The 16633-nt window shown below is 45.3% G+C and overlaps 1 protein-coding gene across 1 annotated transcript; it reads right to left on the reverse strand.

Moving 5' to 3' along the window:
* Positions 1 to 4502: 4502 nt before the first annotated feature.
* On the reverse strand, positions 4503 to 16184 carry UPK1B (uroplakin 1B). Its single transcript, XM_015876176.3, has 8 exons — positions 16118 to 16184; positions 11216 to 11303; positions 10502 to 10702; positions 8919 to 8993; positions 7983 to 8105; positions 7508 to 7687; positions 6350 to 6433; positions 4503 to 5731 (listed from the first exon to the last, which is right to left on the reverse strand). Exons 2-8 carry the CDS (start codon positions 11282 to 11284, stop codon positions 5681 to 5683), a joined length of 783 nt encoding a protein of 260 aa, XP_015731662.1. The 5' UTR covers positions 11285 to 11303; positions 16118 to 16184; the 3' UTR covers positions 4503 to 5680.
* Positions 16185 to 16633: the final 449 nt, after the last annotated feature.

The following is a 16633-nucleotide window of genomic DNA, read 5'->3' on the forward strand; positions in this document are numbered from 1 at the left end:
ACTTCAGTTTCCCTTTAGGAAAATGCCTGGGTTGTGCTTCCTGCTTTCCATGGCAACTGGCACACAAAATGGAACAGAAAACCATGTCTGCTGAACTCTGCAATTGTTGTTGGCCCCAGCCAATTATTAATGCTGTATGAGAAACAGTATTTATGTATTCATTGTGCCACAGAGCCTAGCAATGACTTGGCAGTAAGACAGAAGGAGAATCTCAAACTGCCCCCCAGCGCTGCTATTACCAAAATCAAGCAAAAGAGGCCCTATAAGTCCTGGTCATGCCTGAATGCATGGTATTGCTTGAACAGTATCCCACTGGTTGGAGTTTGAGGTCAGCTGGTAGCAAAGGTAAGGCAGGCAGCTAGAGAAGAAAATTCATCCCAGTGGGGGAAACTTAGGTTGATCTTGGACAAGGCAGCAACAAGAACATGATGATAATGCCCAGGATGGAGAAAGGCACTGAGATCTTGGACTACATTTTCTTTCTGAGCAGAATCAGAATCTTCAAAAAACTCGTGTGTTTCAGAGTTAAGGATTAGAAATGAACAGGAGTTGCGAAGCTCACACCTGGCCAGGTCTTAATGCCCCCAAAGGTCAGGTAGAACTTGAGTGTTTAGACAAGAGCATTTGGGTCTTTCCATAAGGAAAAAGGACAGCCGCTTTCACATGTCATATTTGCAGACTGCAGAGTGAGATAAGTCATATTTTGCATACCTAGTAAATTCACAGGAATTGTGTCCTGTTCTTTGGGTCCAGATACTTCTTAGAACTGGACCTATTTTCTCACATCTGCTGCAGGGAGTACATATCTCTCTAGCATTCAAATCCCTTATCTGAAAAGACCAGGATATATTTGAATTCAGTGAGAGGAAATGACTTCAAAGAAAGCTCAGTAGCTGCTTAAGAATAAACCACAAGGAACAGGGGCATGTGAACAACCAGAGCTGAAGAAAGGAAAGTAACACACATGATAGTTATTAAAGAAGGAAAGTTTCCTGAAAAGTAAAACCTGAAAAGGAAGAAGAAAAAAATACCCATAAGGCATAAGAGTTGAAACATTATGGAAAATAACAGAAAGTCGGTAAGTGTTTTTTCTTGGTCCTCTATAGACCTAGAGGGACTTGTGTTAATGGGCATGGTGGGGATGGGCTGATGGTTGCACTTTGTCATCTTAGAGGTCTTGTCCAACCTCAGTGAGTTTATGATTCTACTACTCTAGGTGACTTCTCTCCCTCCTCCTTTGTAAGAATCCTCTTAGATTAGAAGAAACAAGGGCTCACAAACTGCACTGGTTTTACTTTCTCCTGAGCTCTGTGCCATCCACGGTACCCCGTGGCGTGCACTGCCTGAAAGGTAGAGAGAGATGGAAGGTTTTCATCCGGCACTCACATTCGATAAGAGCCCCAAGCAGACAGAGCAGCTCACTGCCCATCACCTGAATTTCTTGCAGAGTTTATCTCCACCAGTGCACGTGCACGAACTGCTGATGACCTTGCCTGTGCTGGAATTCAATCTCGCGTGCAAGCCCACATAGTCAGAAACACCCTCACCTTTTTTTCTGCCATGGATAAACCCTCAGCAGTCATCCTAAGCTCCCCAGGCAGCGGGCTCTCCTAAAGATGGATGCCACAGATCTCAGGGAGAATTCCTGCAGGAGGTTCCCAGCATACCACACGTTGCACAGGCTTTCCCCAGTTGCTGGAGAGAGCAAGGCTGCCAAGGGGTAGAAGAAGGAGGCTTCGTTTATGAGTTTGTTTTAGGTCACACTTGGTCCCAATAAGCATTTTTTTTGGCATAGGTCCCTCTTGTCAGGAATGCAAAAAATGAAGACGGCAGGACAGTGAGCAGGATGGGAAATAAATCATCTGAGTCAGAGGATACTGAATGCTGCCAACAGCTTGGTGCAGGTTTATGCACTGAGCTGACAGCTAGATGCTAGCACACAAGGCACCATGTGCTGCAAGTGAACCAGCAAAGCAAAGAGAGATGGGGCCTGAGAGATGGCATGCAAAGAGGTTTCATAATGGTGAAGGACAAGTGAGGGGAAAGGAGGAGAGGAGTAGGAGAGCCTACTGAAGAAATGGAGACAAAGGCAGGTCTGTGGAGCTCTGTAGCCTGAAGGAATGAAGACCTTCAGCAGAGCTGGCTACAAACATTCAGTAATTTGAGGGAGTGTTGGTTTTTTTTTTTCTGTGCTTACATTGGAGGGGGGTGGCCAGGATTTGAGATACTTGGTGGCTTAGAGGTCAGGCTGCTCAGTCAAGTGTGAAGAACGGATATTTCTGAGTGAGTCTCATTTTTCAGAACTGGAATATTGCAGTAAATTAATAATCTAAAAATACAGCTGGGAACTGTGGGAGAATTTAAACATGGATTTTTGCCAGGAGAGAACAGTGAATATTCACACCTAGAGAGAAAAATATATGCAGAGCAAATCTGCAAACAAACCACACAACTTCCACCTGGTGGAATTATTTCTTCTTCATCTTGTTTTAGTCCAGAAGTTTTTGTGTATCTCTGCACATTGCCTGCTCCGATGACCGGATTCATCCACAACCTCCAGCAGAAATCCAAACAGCTGAGAATGAACAGGATTTCTTTACAAGCCCCAGCCAACACACAAACCTGTTCACCACCATTCCTGTCATGGGCTCCATCCCTTCCTCACCCTGCCCTGGCATCCCAGGTAGGGAACTCATAGAGATTGGGATCAGCCTTCAGAAGCTGCAAATAAACAGAAAAAGCTAAAGCTGGCTTTTTCTGGTTGAAGTGTGGCATGCTCGGCACTTCTGCATAGATCCACCATTTTAGAGACCACTGGCGCATCACAACTTTTATTTTTTTTCTCTGTATGCTCTAAATCATAATGTGCCAAGTGAGCTAAAGGCCCAAAAAGCAAAAGGTAAACTTGACTAACCCAAACTGGAGTACTGTGTCCAGGCCTGAGGCCCCCAGTACAAGAAAGGTGCAGAGCTCTTGGAGCAGGTCCAGAGGAGGAGCACTAAGATAATCAGAGGGCTGGAACACCTCTCCTATGAGGAAAGGTTGAGGTGGCTGGGCTTGTTTAGCTTGAAGAAGAGAAGGCTCCAGGGAGAACTCACTGTGGCCTTCCAATACTTGAAGGGAGCATATAAACATGAGGGGGAATGGCTGTTCACAAGGGTGGATAGTGATAGGACAAGGGGGAGTGGTCTTGAACTGAGGAAGGTTTAGGTTAGATATTAGGAGGAAGTTTTTCACACAGAGAGTGGTGATGCACTGGAACAGGTTGCCCAAGGAGGCTGTGGATGCCCCATCGCTGCAGGCATTCTAGGCCAGGCTGGATGTAGCTCTGGGCAGCCTTGTCTGCTGGTTGGTGACCCTGCACATAGCAGGGGGGTTGAAACGAGATGGTCACTGTAGTCCTTTTCAACCCAGCCCATTCTATGATTCTCTGAACCTGGCTGGCTTAAACTGCCATTTGTGCCATAGGTCATTAGTACCATTTTCAACTGGCAGGAGTAGTGAATACTGCAGTGGTCTATTCAAGGTAGTTTCAGTTTCATCTCTCCTATAAAATCCTGCTGTATTTTCTCTATTTTGAAAACTGTGCTATAATCTAAGCACATTTTGATGTTGCAGGAATTGAGACTTCTGGGTCTGAAGCAAAAGACCAGGAGAGGAAATCATATTTGAAATAACCTGCTATTGTAGTCTTACAGTTTTCTGCAGGCCGTATCTCCAACCACATCTATATGCAGAAGTCTCTAGTGTGTTCTATACCTGGACATATTGCCTATTTCCAGATCTATTTGGTCTGCAGAAATAACCCAAGCAGGAGATCTGTAGGCAGGTGAGCAGCTCTCCACAAAGCTGCTATGGCTTGAGAAGGTTTTGGAGGGATTTGCCCAAGCGAGGACAGAGGCAGTGTGCTGTCCCTCCTCCCCCATACCTGTTGCAGCAGGTAGGGATTTGCAGTTCACAATAAGGAGCATTCAGGCAAGTCTTTGCTGGTGCTGCCTAAAGAAATCTTTGGATTTATTTAGATCTAGGTGTTGTTGTAGCTATCAGTTACATACACGCAAACAAACAGTAAGGACTTTTATAAAACAGACCCAGATCACTGACACACATGGTGCCTGTGCTCTATCCATGTCCTCAAACATCACAAAAAAGGGCTGAAGACTGAAGGCTTATGGAAATGGCTGAAAGTCCAGACCCTCAAGGGCAGTCACCTCCTCACTGAAGCATTGACCCTTCCACACTGTCTTCCCTTCTGAAGGGGTTGATCCATGGGGATTCTCCTTTTTGAACACACAGACAAAGAAAACCCCTCTGTGCTTCAGGTACTTGATTCTCCTTCAAGCCTTTCGCCTTCTCTGTCTCCCCCAGTTCTCCAGTGAGGGACCACTGACCTGCACACCTTCTTTGCATCAGGGCTCTATGCACTCAGACCTTCCTCACAGTCCCAGATACTTACCTTCCTTTCCCCTTCCCAAACACAGAATCACGAGAAAGAGTAAACATTTTTCACTTCCACTTGTTTTTAATTAGCGTTTTTGGCAAATATACAAAAACAAGGAATGACAGTAGCTGGTAAACTGCCACAATCTGAGACAGCACACCTTAAAATGCTCTACCCCAGAGGATGTTTACACGAACATGTAACTCAAGCATTCACTTGGAAAGACTCCAGATCAGCCTGTGCCGAAGTAAACCACCACTGTTGAACTGACTGGATTTGGTTCAGAGAGCACCATGTTGGCATTTTTTCACTAGATTTTTGCCATTTTTTTTCTGCCTGATGTGGGGATTTGGGATGGGGGGTGCACAGGGGACATGAGTGCATCCGTGTAGACAGCAGGGTGATTGAGGGGTGTGGGACAGCTCCTGCCGCAAAGCCAACTGGAGCAGAGGACCCCTTGTACTCTGCACATATTCTAGTGAAATCTTGTGTGAAGCACGTGCAGATTTTGATGGAGATGCTCACGGAATTTTTCATGGTCTGGCGCTTCTGAAGGTAGAGAAGCAGCAGTTTCATAGGGAGATGGCACAGGGACCTATTTCATAGGCAGCACATTGCAGAGGAGTGAGCTAGTCTTTCACTGAGCTTGGCTAGCAGCAGACTTTTCATCTGTGATATGTCTTTGCTGCTGACACATTTAAACTCTTAGAAAATCTTCCTCACTCTAAGGCAAGGAGTGATGGAGACCAGGAGCAGAAGTTGAAAGATAAAATATATTTCAGAGTTCTGCAGTCTTCTCCCTTGCTGCATCCGCCTTTATTGGTCACAGGAGGTTACAGCTTTACTTAGGCAGTTCTTGACAGAACCTATAGCACTGTGATTTACATTCAGCCTGGTTTTAGAGAGGGACTTTTCTGGAGAGAGCATATGTGGACATTTTCCCCTCTGATGCCATCACAGAGCAAATCAGATCATGACTTATCTTAGTTCCAAGGATTTACCACACAGCAAAAGAAGGGTTTTGCCTCAGCCAGGATACATTTAGACAGCAGAACAAGGGGCAAAGAAGGGACAAGTAGTGTGTGACATTCGTGTGTCATGTTTTCTGAGGGGCTAAAGCAATATGGGAGAGGTAGTGGGAAAGCTTCAGGTCCCCAACAGCACAAGGAGAATGGAGCAGGAGATGAGTGAATGCATCTTCTTAGAGTGCTTCAGGACAAGGCTGAGGATGTTGAGCCTTCAGTACGCAATTCTACTCCAGTAGAACATGGTTCCGAGGAGGACGCAGAACTGAAAAGACAAGACTGTTGAGTTTCTCTTCCCCTCATCCCTTCCCCACACCTCTCCCCCCAGTCCCATGTAATCCTACTGATAGGAAAGGGCAGCAGAAATTCTTGATAAGCAAAGTTCATTCAGGAACAGGGAGCTTAAAGCTTTTTTATCTGCACACAAACTTCACAGTGCAGAAAGATGTGTGCGGACATAACTATTTGACCAGATCACTCAGCTCACTGGGGATTATCTGTCACGAAACTGCTGAACCCTAACTATTTGAAACTCTTTTGCAAAGTCTTTGAACTGGAAATGGAATTATCTGTCATGATTGCAGTTTAGATAATCCAATACCCTCCAAAAAACAGGAATCTGAAAGCTGTTTTGTGTGCTGCTTATTGAGATTGCAGCAGGACACAGCAGGCCAGAAGGGCATCTAGCTCTTTGAGCATGGAAGCCAGGGATGGTGGGAAACTTTTGTATGTAGCCCTATTATTGGAGCAGGCTACAAGCACATTGATGATTAATAAATATCATCTTCAGATGCTTTTCAGCCCTGTCACCCACCTCCACCCAAGTGGGTGTGGAATAATTAGGAAAGAGAAGAGGAAATAAAAACAAATAGTAAGTACTCACAGTCCAGCAGAGGATGGCAAAACCAAACCAGGCAACACCCCAGGCCTGCCTGTTCAGTGGCCCAGAAATAGCGTCGTAACAACCCTGTAAGGCAACCATGCATGAATCAACACAAGTTTTGAGCTTCTGTTGCTCAGTTACAAGCTCATCCACCTCCAAGAGAGAGAGTAAAGTGGCACAATCCTCTATTGTAATCTGAGTAATTAAAAAAGACAGGCCAAGACTACACATTATTGACAACTTGCAGATAACCTGCATGTTTCTAGCTCCAAATACAAAGCAGACCCATCTTAAACGCTTCAAGGATGATTTTCTGTGCTATCCACTTCCTGAACACAAAGACAGTCAACACAGAGCTGGACTCCAGAATCCAAAAGGCGTAGGCGAGTTTGGAAACCTGAACATCTTCTAGAAATGCTTATTAGTGGAAAACTTTGTGCTCATGGCCCTGCAATCTGTCTGAACAGGAAAAGCTGGTTAACTGTAAAGTTCAACAAGTGATGTGTTCAGTAAGTGGATCTCACTGTAGGAGATGCCCTACTCAGAGATGCCCTACTATTCATTTCATGGGGCACAGTGCCAGAGGACAGCCCCTTCTTATTCTCTTGCCATTTGTTCTTCATTACTTTTGACAGCTGCCTAGAGGAGAACTGCTGTCTTGCTCACTCATGTACGCACTCATCTTTTGGCAATGTTTGATTTAGCTGGCGACCACCTGCATGTATGAGGTACTGCTTCATATTGATAGCGTTGGAATAGTTTTCTTCCAGTTCATACACTGAATACTGCATTAATTTTTGGTTTCCTCACTACAAGAAAGACATCAAAGCACTGAAGTGTGTCCACAGAAGGTCAACAAAGCTGTGAAGGGTCTGGAGCACAGTTCTTAAAGGGAGTGGTTGAGGGAACTGGGATGAGGATCAACCTTAATGATTCCGTGTTTGTTACTAATAGTCAGAAAAGCCTTTACCACAATCTGTGCTGCGTTCTACTTGGTCAGGAACTTACAAGCACTGCTTCTTCTTCAGAAAGCTTTTGGACACCTTTTGGACACTTAGCTTACAGGAGAGGAGGAAGGCTATTCCCTATTTCCTTCCCATCCATCAAGGCACTTTTAACCAACGCATGTTAACCGAAAAAAAATGGGGAAAATCTTACATTGCTGTTATAGAAGCCGGAGACTCCAAGCTTGCAGCCATCAAGATTGATGGGTTCTCCTCGGGTATCCATGACACAGCAGTTGTGTGGCCAAGGATAGTCCGCATCATTGTGTGTCATCCGAAAAGCAGATGTGTACTGCTGCCAGTCCAAGGGCCCGTTCACCCCGCAGCACTGGTTCTGTGGGGTGAGAGGAGAAAACGGTCTTCATGGGCCAAGGTCACAGCCCTGCACAAGGCTGGCCCTTACACAAGGTTAGGCATTAACCACAGATTTATGGGAGAGATTTTTGAAGTGCTTGCCTTTGTCAGTCTGCCATCTGATAAACAAGCAAAATGGGGAGTGTGTCAGGACTTTGTCTAAGGTTCAAGGCAGATGTTATCCTTTATACCACTGAGTGGCTCTGAGGAGGTCTTGAAATTCCAGAGCCACAGAGCGTTTAGTAATTAGTGATAATATTCAGTGTTATTATTACCTGGAGCATGAGATTATCCCATGTCTTTGTGACCCTTTCGGTCATCCATTTGTCGTTGTTATTGTCTGTCTCTGAATTCAGATACCTCTCCAGCATTTGCTTCAGGAAGAGGTTTGGAGTAAGCTGTAGGAGAAAACAAGTAAGCAGACAATCAAACAAAGACACCACCAATGACAAAAAACACCACCACCAACAAAAGAACGTTGGTGAAGAAACGTTACACAGTTTCTTCATTCTTTTCAACCAGAAAAGAATGAAGAAACTGTGTAAATAAGTGGCCATGCAAAGCAAATATGTGGGTGGGTTTGCTTGCTTCAGTATCCTTCTAGATAACAGGAATGCTACTCCCCCCACCACTCCCAGTTTTACACAGGGGAGGCTAAAGAACAAGATTTAAGGGGCAGAAGCAACAAAGATACAGAGCATGACTCTTAAGCTTGTCCTTCCAGATGTCAGATCAAAGGAGATGTGCAGAAGCAATGGGTTACACTTGATGTTTCTTGGAGCTGAGGTGCCTCAGGTCATTTTCCCCACCAATACCTGCAATAACCCACGTCATCTTTCCCTTGCTAGTAACACTGCCTGTTGTGATGCTGAAGGTTTGTATGAGAGATTAATCAGCCTGTAGCTGAAAGACTAAATACTGCACTGATGACTCAGCTAATCCACACCTTTATTTCCTTAGGTGCAAGGTTATGAACATTTTATAGCATCAAAAATAACAAAAGTGTTCAAAAGAACAAAGATAATTCCTTCATTAGAATGAATGTTGAAGACTTTCTTTGTGGGGTCTTACTCTAACTCAGCAGCAGTCCTTTGAACTTATGTTGTACAACCACATGGGCCATTTACTCCACTAAACAGGAAACAGCACGCCATAAAACTGCAACATATTCCAGTGCAGTTGCATGAAGACATGAGAAAAGCAATACTCACAAAGTCTCGGTGAGTTGCTGCCGTGATGCAAGAAGCCATTTCAAATGCATAAGTGATCAGCATCAGAATAATGTACTGTTGGAGAGAGAGAGTAAAGTTAGCTACTGGAGAAAAAATTAAGCAGTTTATTCCTATTCTGTATTTTTCAAGTTTAAGCCCCACACCCTGTTCAAGCCAGAAACTTGAACTGAGCTGCACCAGTGTCCCCAACCTTCTCTGTTCCTCTGAACATTCATGTAGTAGTCCTTCTTTGTGCTCATTTCAGTTTGCAGTTCGCTTTCCTGAAGGTGCGTGACCAGAACTGTACTCCATCTCATAGGCATGTTATCATCAGAAATTTGTTGAATAGCATTAATCCCACCCTATCTTTATGGATGATACTTTGCTTGATTAGCATCAGCCATTTTCTTTGCTGCATCTCATTGTCAAGTTTTTCTTCTGTTTGCAAGCTGGAAGCTTCTCACCAAGAATCTAGTCCATCCTAGCAGGAGAGACTATACTTCAGGGAAAGAGAAGGTGCAACTTAATGTGTTGTTCAGATCTTTGACTTTGCATCCTCAGATTTCTTCAGCACTCGTGCCTTGTAAGGAAAGAACCTTCATGAAAACTGATCCTCAAGAGCACCACTCACACTTCGTTTCACTGCTTCTCTTCCCTTCTCAGTGCAACCCCTTTCAGTCTTCCCTGTATTCCCTTTTAGAGTTCTCAGGCCTCCATTTCTTCTCCTACACTTAAAAATGGTTTTCCTGGATTAAAGGTATTTGTTTTCTTCTTTCACCAGCATCTGCCCTGTACCACAGCCTTGGGTTTCAATCAAGACATCAACATTCAGAGTTAAGAAAATTTTCTTCCATCACTTGTTGCTGGTGAATTTCCTGGCACAAGAGCTCAGATCTCTGTCTCCTCTTTAAAACAGACACCCTGCCACCCTACATTAAGCCAAGACAGATAGAGCTGATAGCAGAGTTTTCAACTCTATCCTCCCGTAATGCGCACACCAATTAATTTCACTACTGTCAACCCAAAGGACTGAGTGAGAAATTGTAGAGGTTTGTTTACATCTTAACATTGTTCTTGGCTTATTCAAAGCTATCTATCCTCATCCCTGCAATTTCTGTTCGCTTGCTGATGCATAATGTCAGCTGCACCCATTTTTGGTATACTAACACATACTAATGCCTTGTAAAGAAGTCATTACTTATCAGCTCCTAAACTAAATGGTACGTGACAGCTGAAAGGCAGCAAGGAGAAACTAGAATCTAAACCACATCCCAGCTGCATCTGATTGCACAAGTGCTTCTGCACTGCTTCAGGGCCAGGTCAGGGTCAAGATACGTGGTTTAAACCTTCATTGTGGTTGTTGCAATTAATTCCCCCACCCTAGTTTGGGATCTTCCCATGCGTGTGTCCTCACAGATATCATCTTGTGGGAGAACACAGCCAGAGAGAAGAAGAACCTTTGGCTTCTCTTCACTAATAAAAGTTGTCTTTGCACGGTTGGTAAATACCAAGATGAGCAGGGAAAATTAGCCAGTATTTTTTAAGGTTGGCAGGAATCAATGGGCAAACATTAGTACACTTACCACCAGTAGAAGAGTCTTGCTAGACTTCATGACTCCAATGATGCCGAGGATAGAAAGAGCAAGAAGTGCAAAGCCAACAAAGATACCAATCCAGGCTGCAGCATAGATGTCGTCATTTTCAGTGGCTTCCAGCAGAGGGTAGAGACCATGGGGATCCGACACGAAGAAGATGCATTCCGCTGTCAGGGCAATACCACACATCTGAGAAGCACAAGTCAGGGAGAACTATTAAACTGAGGGAAATAACAGAGTCATGAAAAGAAAACTGCATGCATTCTATTCAGCCTCATGCCAAGCAGGAGCTCCTCAACTCCTCCACTGCCCAACTCTGCAACCCCTTTTATTACTCCTTGACACAAGAACTGCAAACAAAACTCTCCCAGCCTGGACCTCAAAAGTCAAGCCTGGAACTTGAGAATGTTAAGAAAAAATTAATACAAACTGTCCTGTCACGACATGGAAGGTGTTGGCTGGAAAGATGTTGATCAGCAGTAAGGGCTGTTCCTCTAGAGTCATGTTGGATTTGTGGATCAACCCCTGCTATCCCCACCCAACTGACCTGCCAGCACAGCTCTCCTTTATCCCTTGCCTCACTCTGCATTGCTCTTTTTACTAGTCGTCTTCACATGTATAAAGGGATTTCTTGGCTAGGAAGTGTTAAGAAGTGTCATACTGTAAGGAAGATGCCACGCATCCACATCCTACTTCACTTACCCCAATGACCACATTCCCCAGGATTAATAGACCCTGACAGATGCGTATGCCATTGTCAGTTTTTGCCATCTTTAGATCTTCATGCAAACTGGGAAAAAACAAAGACAGACATCAGTTAGATTGGTACAATAGGCTTCATTTAGTAAAAGAAATTACCCATGAGGAGAGGACAGAAAGAATCCATCTGTCTGTACCCTTCCCACTCCTTGCCTCATGGTAGTTTTAAAGGAAAGACCTCCCCAGGCATGAAGCTAATAACTGAAATGCACCCTGATAGTAGAGCTACACAGGAGTGGGAAGACTGTGTACAGTGGCTTCAACTCACTTTTGGGTTGTTTTATTCCTGACACACCAGTACCCATGCTGACATGCAGCACAAGCACTGCTCACGGTGACACATTTCCATCTGGCTGGAAACAGCGGCTACTGGGATGAAAACCAAATGAGTTCAGTTTCTTCACCTCACTTCTCCTTCAAAGAAGCCAGATTTATTCGAGGGCACATCACACATCTTACTGGCCATTCCCTTTTGGCCAGCACTACTGTGGAACCAAATATAACCACAGAGATAGAGCTGTACCCCGCATACATATCTGTGGCACAGGGCTTGGTATCACCTTACTAAGGGTATTTCCCTCTTTCATCCCCCATGCTGAGAACTGAAGATGGGGACTCCATTCCCAGTCAGGTATGAGGGACAGAGCTGCTTAGGCTGCAGCTGGCTTGTGGGAGATGGGCCAAGTAGCATTCCCACCAAGTTCCTGAGAACATTATATCCTGCAGGCTGGGCACAGGCACTTCACCTTGAAGTCCTCCTCTCCTTCCAGGGAGAGAAGCATAAAGGCATCATTCTGAAGTGTGAGACCTCTTGGAGAAATGAGCCCAAATTCCAGATCTGATGATGCCCTTCTTTCAAAGGGACAGAGCATATGTGTGGAAGCATATGGCAAGGAAGAAGAACTCCAATCCGGAGACAGCTGCATGTATTGTGTTGTTAAGAAAATACAAGCAATGAAAGAAAGGCTGAACTGGGCCCAGCTTGAGAAGGCAAAATGCAAACAAGCTTGACTTTCCTACTGGAGTACCTGCACTTGGGACCCCTCTTCCTTGGGCTACCAGCTCTGAGATAGAAAGAAAGGCCATTATGTCCCAGATAAGAAGCCATTTTTACTCCCAGCCAGGTGGCTGGAGGCTGGCCCAATACATCTAAAGCTGCATGATGCTGTACTTGAATGTGAATGGCAGGCACGTGAAGTCAACATGAAGATGCCAAGCTTGCCCTATTTATTGCTAGCCAGTATGTCCAGATGTCACACACAATGCCTTGCTGGTCAGAATCATAGAATCATTAAGGTTACAAGGACAACTAAGATCATCAAGTCCAATTATCAACCCATCACCATCATGCACACTAACCATGTCTCTCTCAGTGCCACATCTACATGACTTTTGAACACCTCCAGGGACAGCAACCACCACCATCCTGGATAGCTGTGCCACTGTCTTACCAATACTCAGATCTGGACTTTGGCAGTGCTTAGCCACAAGTTCTCCAGATCCTGACAAACTTGAGACAAGCACTTGTTCTCTACATATCTGAAAGCTGTAGAGGCTACAGCCTAAATCGTTGCTCACACTCCAGAGATTTTAGAAAAGCCTTTAGTTATTGCTGGTTAAAGGTCATCACAAGTCAGGGGGCAGTCCCAAAAGCAACGTGCAAGAATTCTGTCACATGAAAAACTGGGTCTGCTCCAGCTGCCATGCAGAGAGCTGGGTTCTGTGTCATGTCGCACCACTATAGATCAGATCACTTGTGATTAACAAAGCCACAGCCCTTTCCTTAGCATTACAGAAACTTCTTTCTCCTACCTTTCTCTCTTACAGGCATCCTTGCAGTGTAACAACAACACTCAGACCAAAAGGACGCTAGACCTGGCTTGCTCTTGGCTGCCCAGTGGCATAACTCAGCCTTTTATATATATATGTATATATATAATTAATATGAAGACTCTTGCACATGGACTCCCCACCCATCCCACATGCTTCCCACAACTTGGATTTCTTCCCCTGTCTTGTATCCAGGACTTGGCTTGCTCTTCCCTCCCCTTGAGCAGCTATTACTTTAGGCAGACCAGCCTGAGAAAGAGAGCTTGATCTAAAACCTCTGTGGGGCTGGTTAAATAAAACAATGCTCAGAGAATAGGAAATGGAAAAAGGACAGAAGAGCTTTTATCATGGACCTAAAAATGAGCAGTGCAATGGAAATCCCTCTTCCACCCCCTTCTCCATTTAGAAGGACCAGTATCAGCACTGGGATGCAGGGCTGGAGAGAGGCTCCAAAGCCATCACAACATCTGGATCTGATGACAGCTGAGTGCCAGCCCTCCAACACAACCCAGAAAAGAAGCTGCAGGAGATCTGGGGCTTCCCAGCCCTTTATGCCTCAGAGGCAAGCCGCATTAAGCCAAAGCACTTGGGGCAGGTGCATGAATAGTGAAGCACAAAACCAGCCTCTGGGTTTGCCTCACACAGAGGCATGACTCACAGCCACCCACCCAGAGTGACACAGGGAGGCAGTCCCTGCTCCCAGAGAGACAGGCAACAGCAGCTTGTGCCTGAGGACTGAAATAATTTTATAAGTAGGGAAACCTTCTGTGTGGGCTGGTTAAGGTTAGTTTTACAGCCCAAACAGTTTCCTGGAGCTGCAGGCAGATGTTACTTCCATGGCCTGAGAGCTTTCTCAAGCCCTCCTTCCTTCTTCCATTCACAGTGGCTTGCAGCAGATCTGGGGGAGCCAAAAAGCAAGCTCCTTTCTGCAGAGGCTGGTTCCTGCCCTTGTTGTTGGGTGACCAACCTTATACAGGGCCACTGCTGGCACAATTGCCTTGATTCAGGGTGATTCAGTCTTTGGTGTATCTCTAACACCCATTGGCCTGATTGAACTTTTAAAGCATCTGCATCCTATTTTTACAGGTTAAAAATGGATTTTAGTAGCCTTATAGATGACTGCTCCTTGCTTTAGTCTGGTCTCATTCCACTTATAGCCAAAAAGGCTTATGAATTGAAGAGTTGAAGAACTGGCTTGGCTTGCCTCATGCAGAAGTAGACCATGTTCTGATTGTCTTGTATTCTGTGCCAGCTGTGGTGGAATCACAAAACTACAGCCAAGAGATGTCCGAAAACACACCTGTAAGCATCATTGGCTTCTACAAAGTGCCAACACTCACCTCAGCACTTGTGAAGCATGAGGTACTGCCCTCCCTGCCACCAGATGTATACAATCTCCTTCCTTGGAGATACCCAGAACCTATCTGGACATGGTCTTCAGCAGCCTACTTTGGGTGGAGGAGACTTTCAGAGATCCCTTCCAATCTCAACCATGCTGTGATCAACATATCTCTCTCCCCAAGGTCTGGGGAGGCCTTCACCACCACTGCTCTGCTATCATCAGGAGGCCAGTGGGAGGACATCTTACTCCCACCACAGGCAACAATTGGGGTGCTGAAGCTGTCACCCACCATCATAAGCACATCGGTACAGGGCAGTACATCTGGAGAGCAGCACAAGGAGAGATGGCTGGGCTCAGCAGAGCTGTGCCTCACCCCCTGCTCCCACCCCACGTTTCGGCATGCCTGTGCACAGCATGGCATTCTTCTCCCTTGGTGTAAGGAAGCGCAGACAAGGGGCCCATTTGTGCAGTTCCCCATGGGCTCTGCAGCCTCCAGACGCCTTGGTGGAAAAACGAAAAGCTCAGAGCCATCTAAGCACAACCAAACAAACGCAGCCTTTCAGCTATTGAAACCTCTGCCTTACCCAGGGGCTCTGCCCTGCCCTTCACCCCATCCAGCCACCTCTCCTCCTATCCCTCAGGCTTTCCTGGCCGCAAGGGACAGACTGTTCCTACAAGCATGATAAGTGACAGGGTGCCAGGGGAGGGAATTTAGCAAGGTGGAGCTGCTGGCTGTACTGGTGCCATGGGACAAAACGCCCTAATCACAGACCCTCTTCACAACCCTAAACCATGATAAGCTTCCATGCAGCAAGGCCTGAGTAAACAAAATTCACTGTTATTGTTGTTAATGCAATTAAATGACTTATCGACGAATTCTTGGACCCTTGCTGCATAAAGGTGGGTTTTTGAGGGTGTCGATTGGCCATCTATTTATCCTGAGGCAAACACCTCCAGCACACATACTCTCCCCCGTCATTGCCCCACTTGCCAGCAGCACACAGTCACCCCTGGCAAAGAGCAGTGTGGTCACCAGGATCCAACCACGCTGAGAAAGGGAAGAGCCAGACGGTCGTTTTGTGCTACCAGGGGAGAAATGTAAAGCAAAAACAAAGCTCAGCATCAAGCAGGGGTCAGAGACTAATTAAGTTTCTTTTTGAGAGAGATTGCTATGAAACGAAGCCTCTGTGAACAGAGAGGCGGCTGGTAAATCATCAGGCATAATTACCTCAGATATAGAGCTGGGAGGCAGTTTTTTCCTCTCTCCCTCATTAGTTCAGCAGAACCAAAACAAGAGATATTTTTTCTTGCCTTTCCTATTTTCATAAGTGAGGGGGATTTGTCTTTCTCAACGGTGATTTTTTTTTTTCCGATACTCAAATATGTTGGCAACAGATCTAATTTATTTTCCCATTCCCTCCTCCCCAGTCTTTAGGAGTAAAAAAATATGAAACAAATTAAAACAGCCATACAGAAGGCAGAGTTTGCAGCAGAAGGAAAAGAATCAAGTCTTAACAATCTCAGGCAGTTAACCTTATCCAGGTAGCAGCCTCCCTCATACTAAACAGTCCAGAGACTCAAAAAGAAATCATTTAACATAAAAACCTCTTTTTCTTGTACCAGATGCTTTTCGCTTCTCTGTCTGAAGAGGTTGACCAATGCCAGGTACTCACCCTTCCGTGCTGGTGATGCAGAAAACCAGACCCACCTGTCTGGCTGCTGAATTCCCTAAGAAGCCCCTTTCCCCCTCCTCAGCTGGTCTTTAAGGAGTCTGGGTTGCTGGAGGAGAGTGCTGTGTGATTGGTAGGGTGCCCATCACATGAGGAACACTCTTTTTTTTCTAGCCAAACCTGTTCCCCTGTTCTTGTGGGACCAGAGGGTGTCTCTGTGATTCTTAGATTGTATCGGAATGTTGCTGTGCCAAAACCAGAAAGCTTAAAGAATTTCACTCACTGTACTCTCAAAGAGGTGGACGGGTGACTCACCCGCATGAGATACTTGAGCTTTAAAGAGGATAGGCAAATTTGAAGGGTGTAAATCTAAATATTAGCACTGCTGAGCTTTTGTTTGAACAGAGCGTAGAAAGAATGCATGGATGAGAAAAGAGAGAAATTAATATTAGTGTTTTCGTTTAATTGCTTTGCATGGGAAAAACTTGAAAAATACAATTAGTTTGGGTTGGAACCACC

This window comes from Coturnix japonica, chromosome 1 (genome assembly GCF_054131305.1).
Source record: "Coturnix japonica strain WE chromosome 1, WE-NBRP24, whole genome shotgun sequence".
NCBI lineage: Eukaryota > Metazoa > Chordata > Aves > Galliformes > Phasianidae > Coturnix > Coturnix japonica.

What these genes read in the sequence shown, in the direction of transcription:
- UPK1B (XM_015876176.3), bottom strand. Translation starts at nt 11,284, where the DNA reads ATGGCAAAAACTGACAATGGCATACGCATCTGTCAGGGTCTATTAATC. An exon ending in GGGATAATCTCATGCTCCAG is followed by an intron (nt 7,688 to 7,982) that starts GTAATAATAACA and finishes CTCACCCCACAG; the next exon opens with AACCAGTGCTGCGGGGTGAA. An exon ending in TTGCCATCCTCTGCTGGACT is followed by an intron (nt 5,732 to 6,349) that starts GTGAGTACTTAC and finishes TTGTCTTTTCAG; the next exon opens with TTCTGCGTCCTCCTCGGAAC.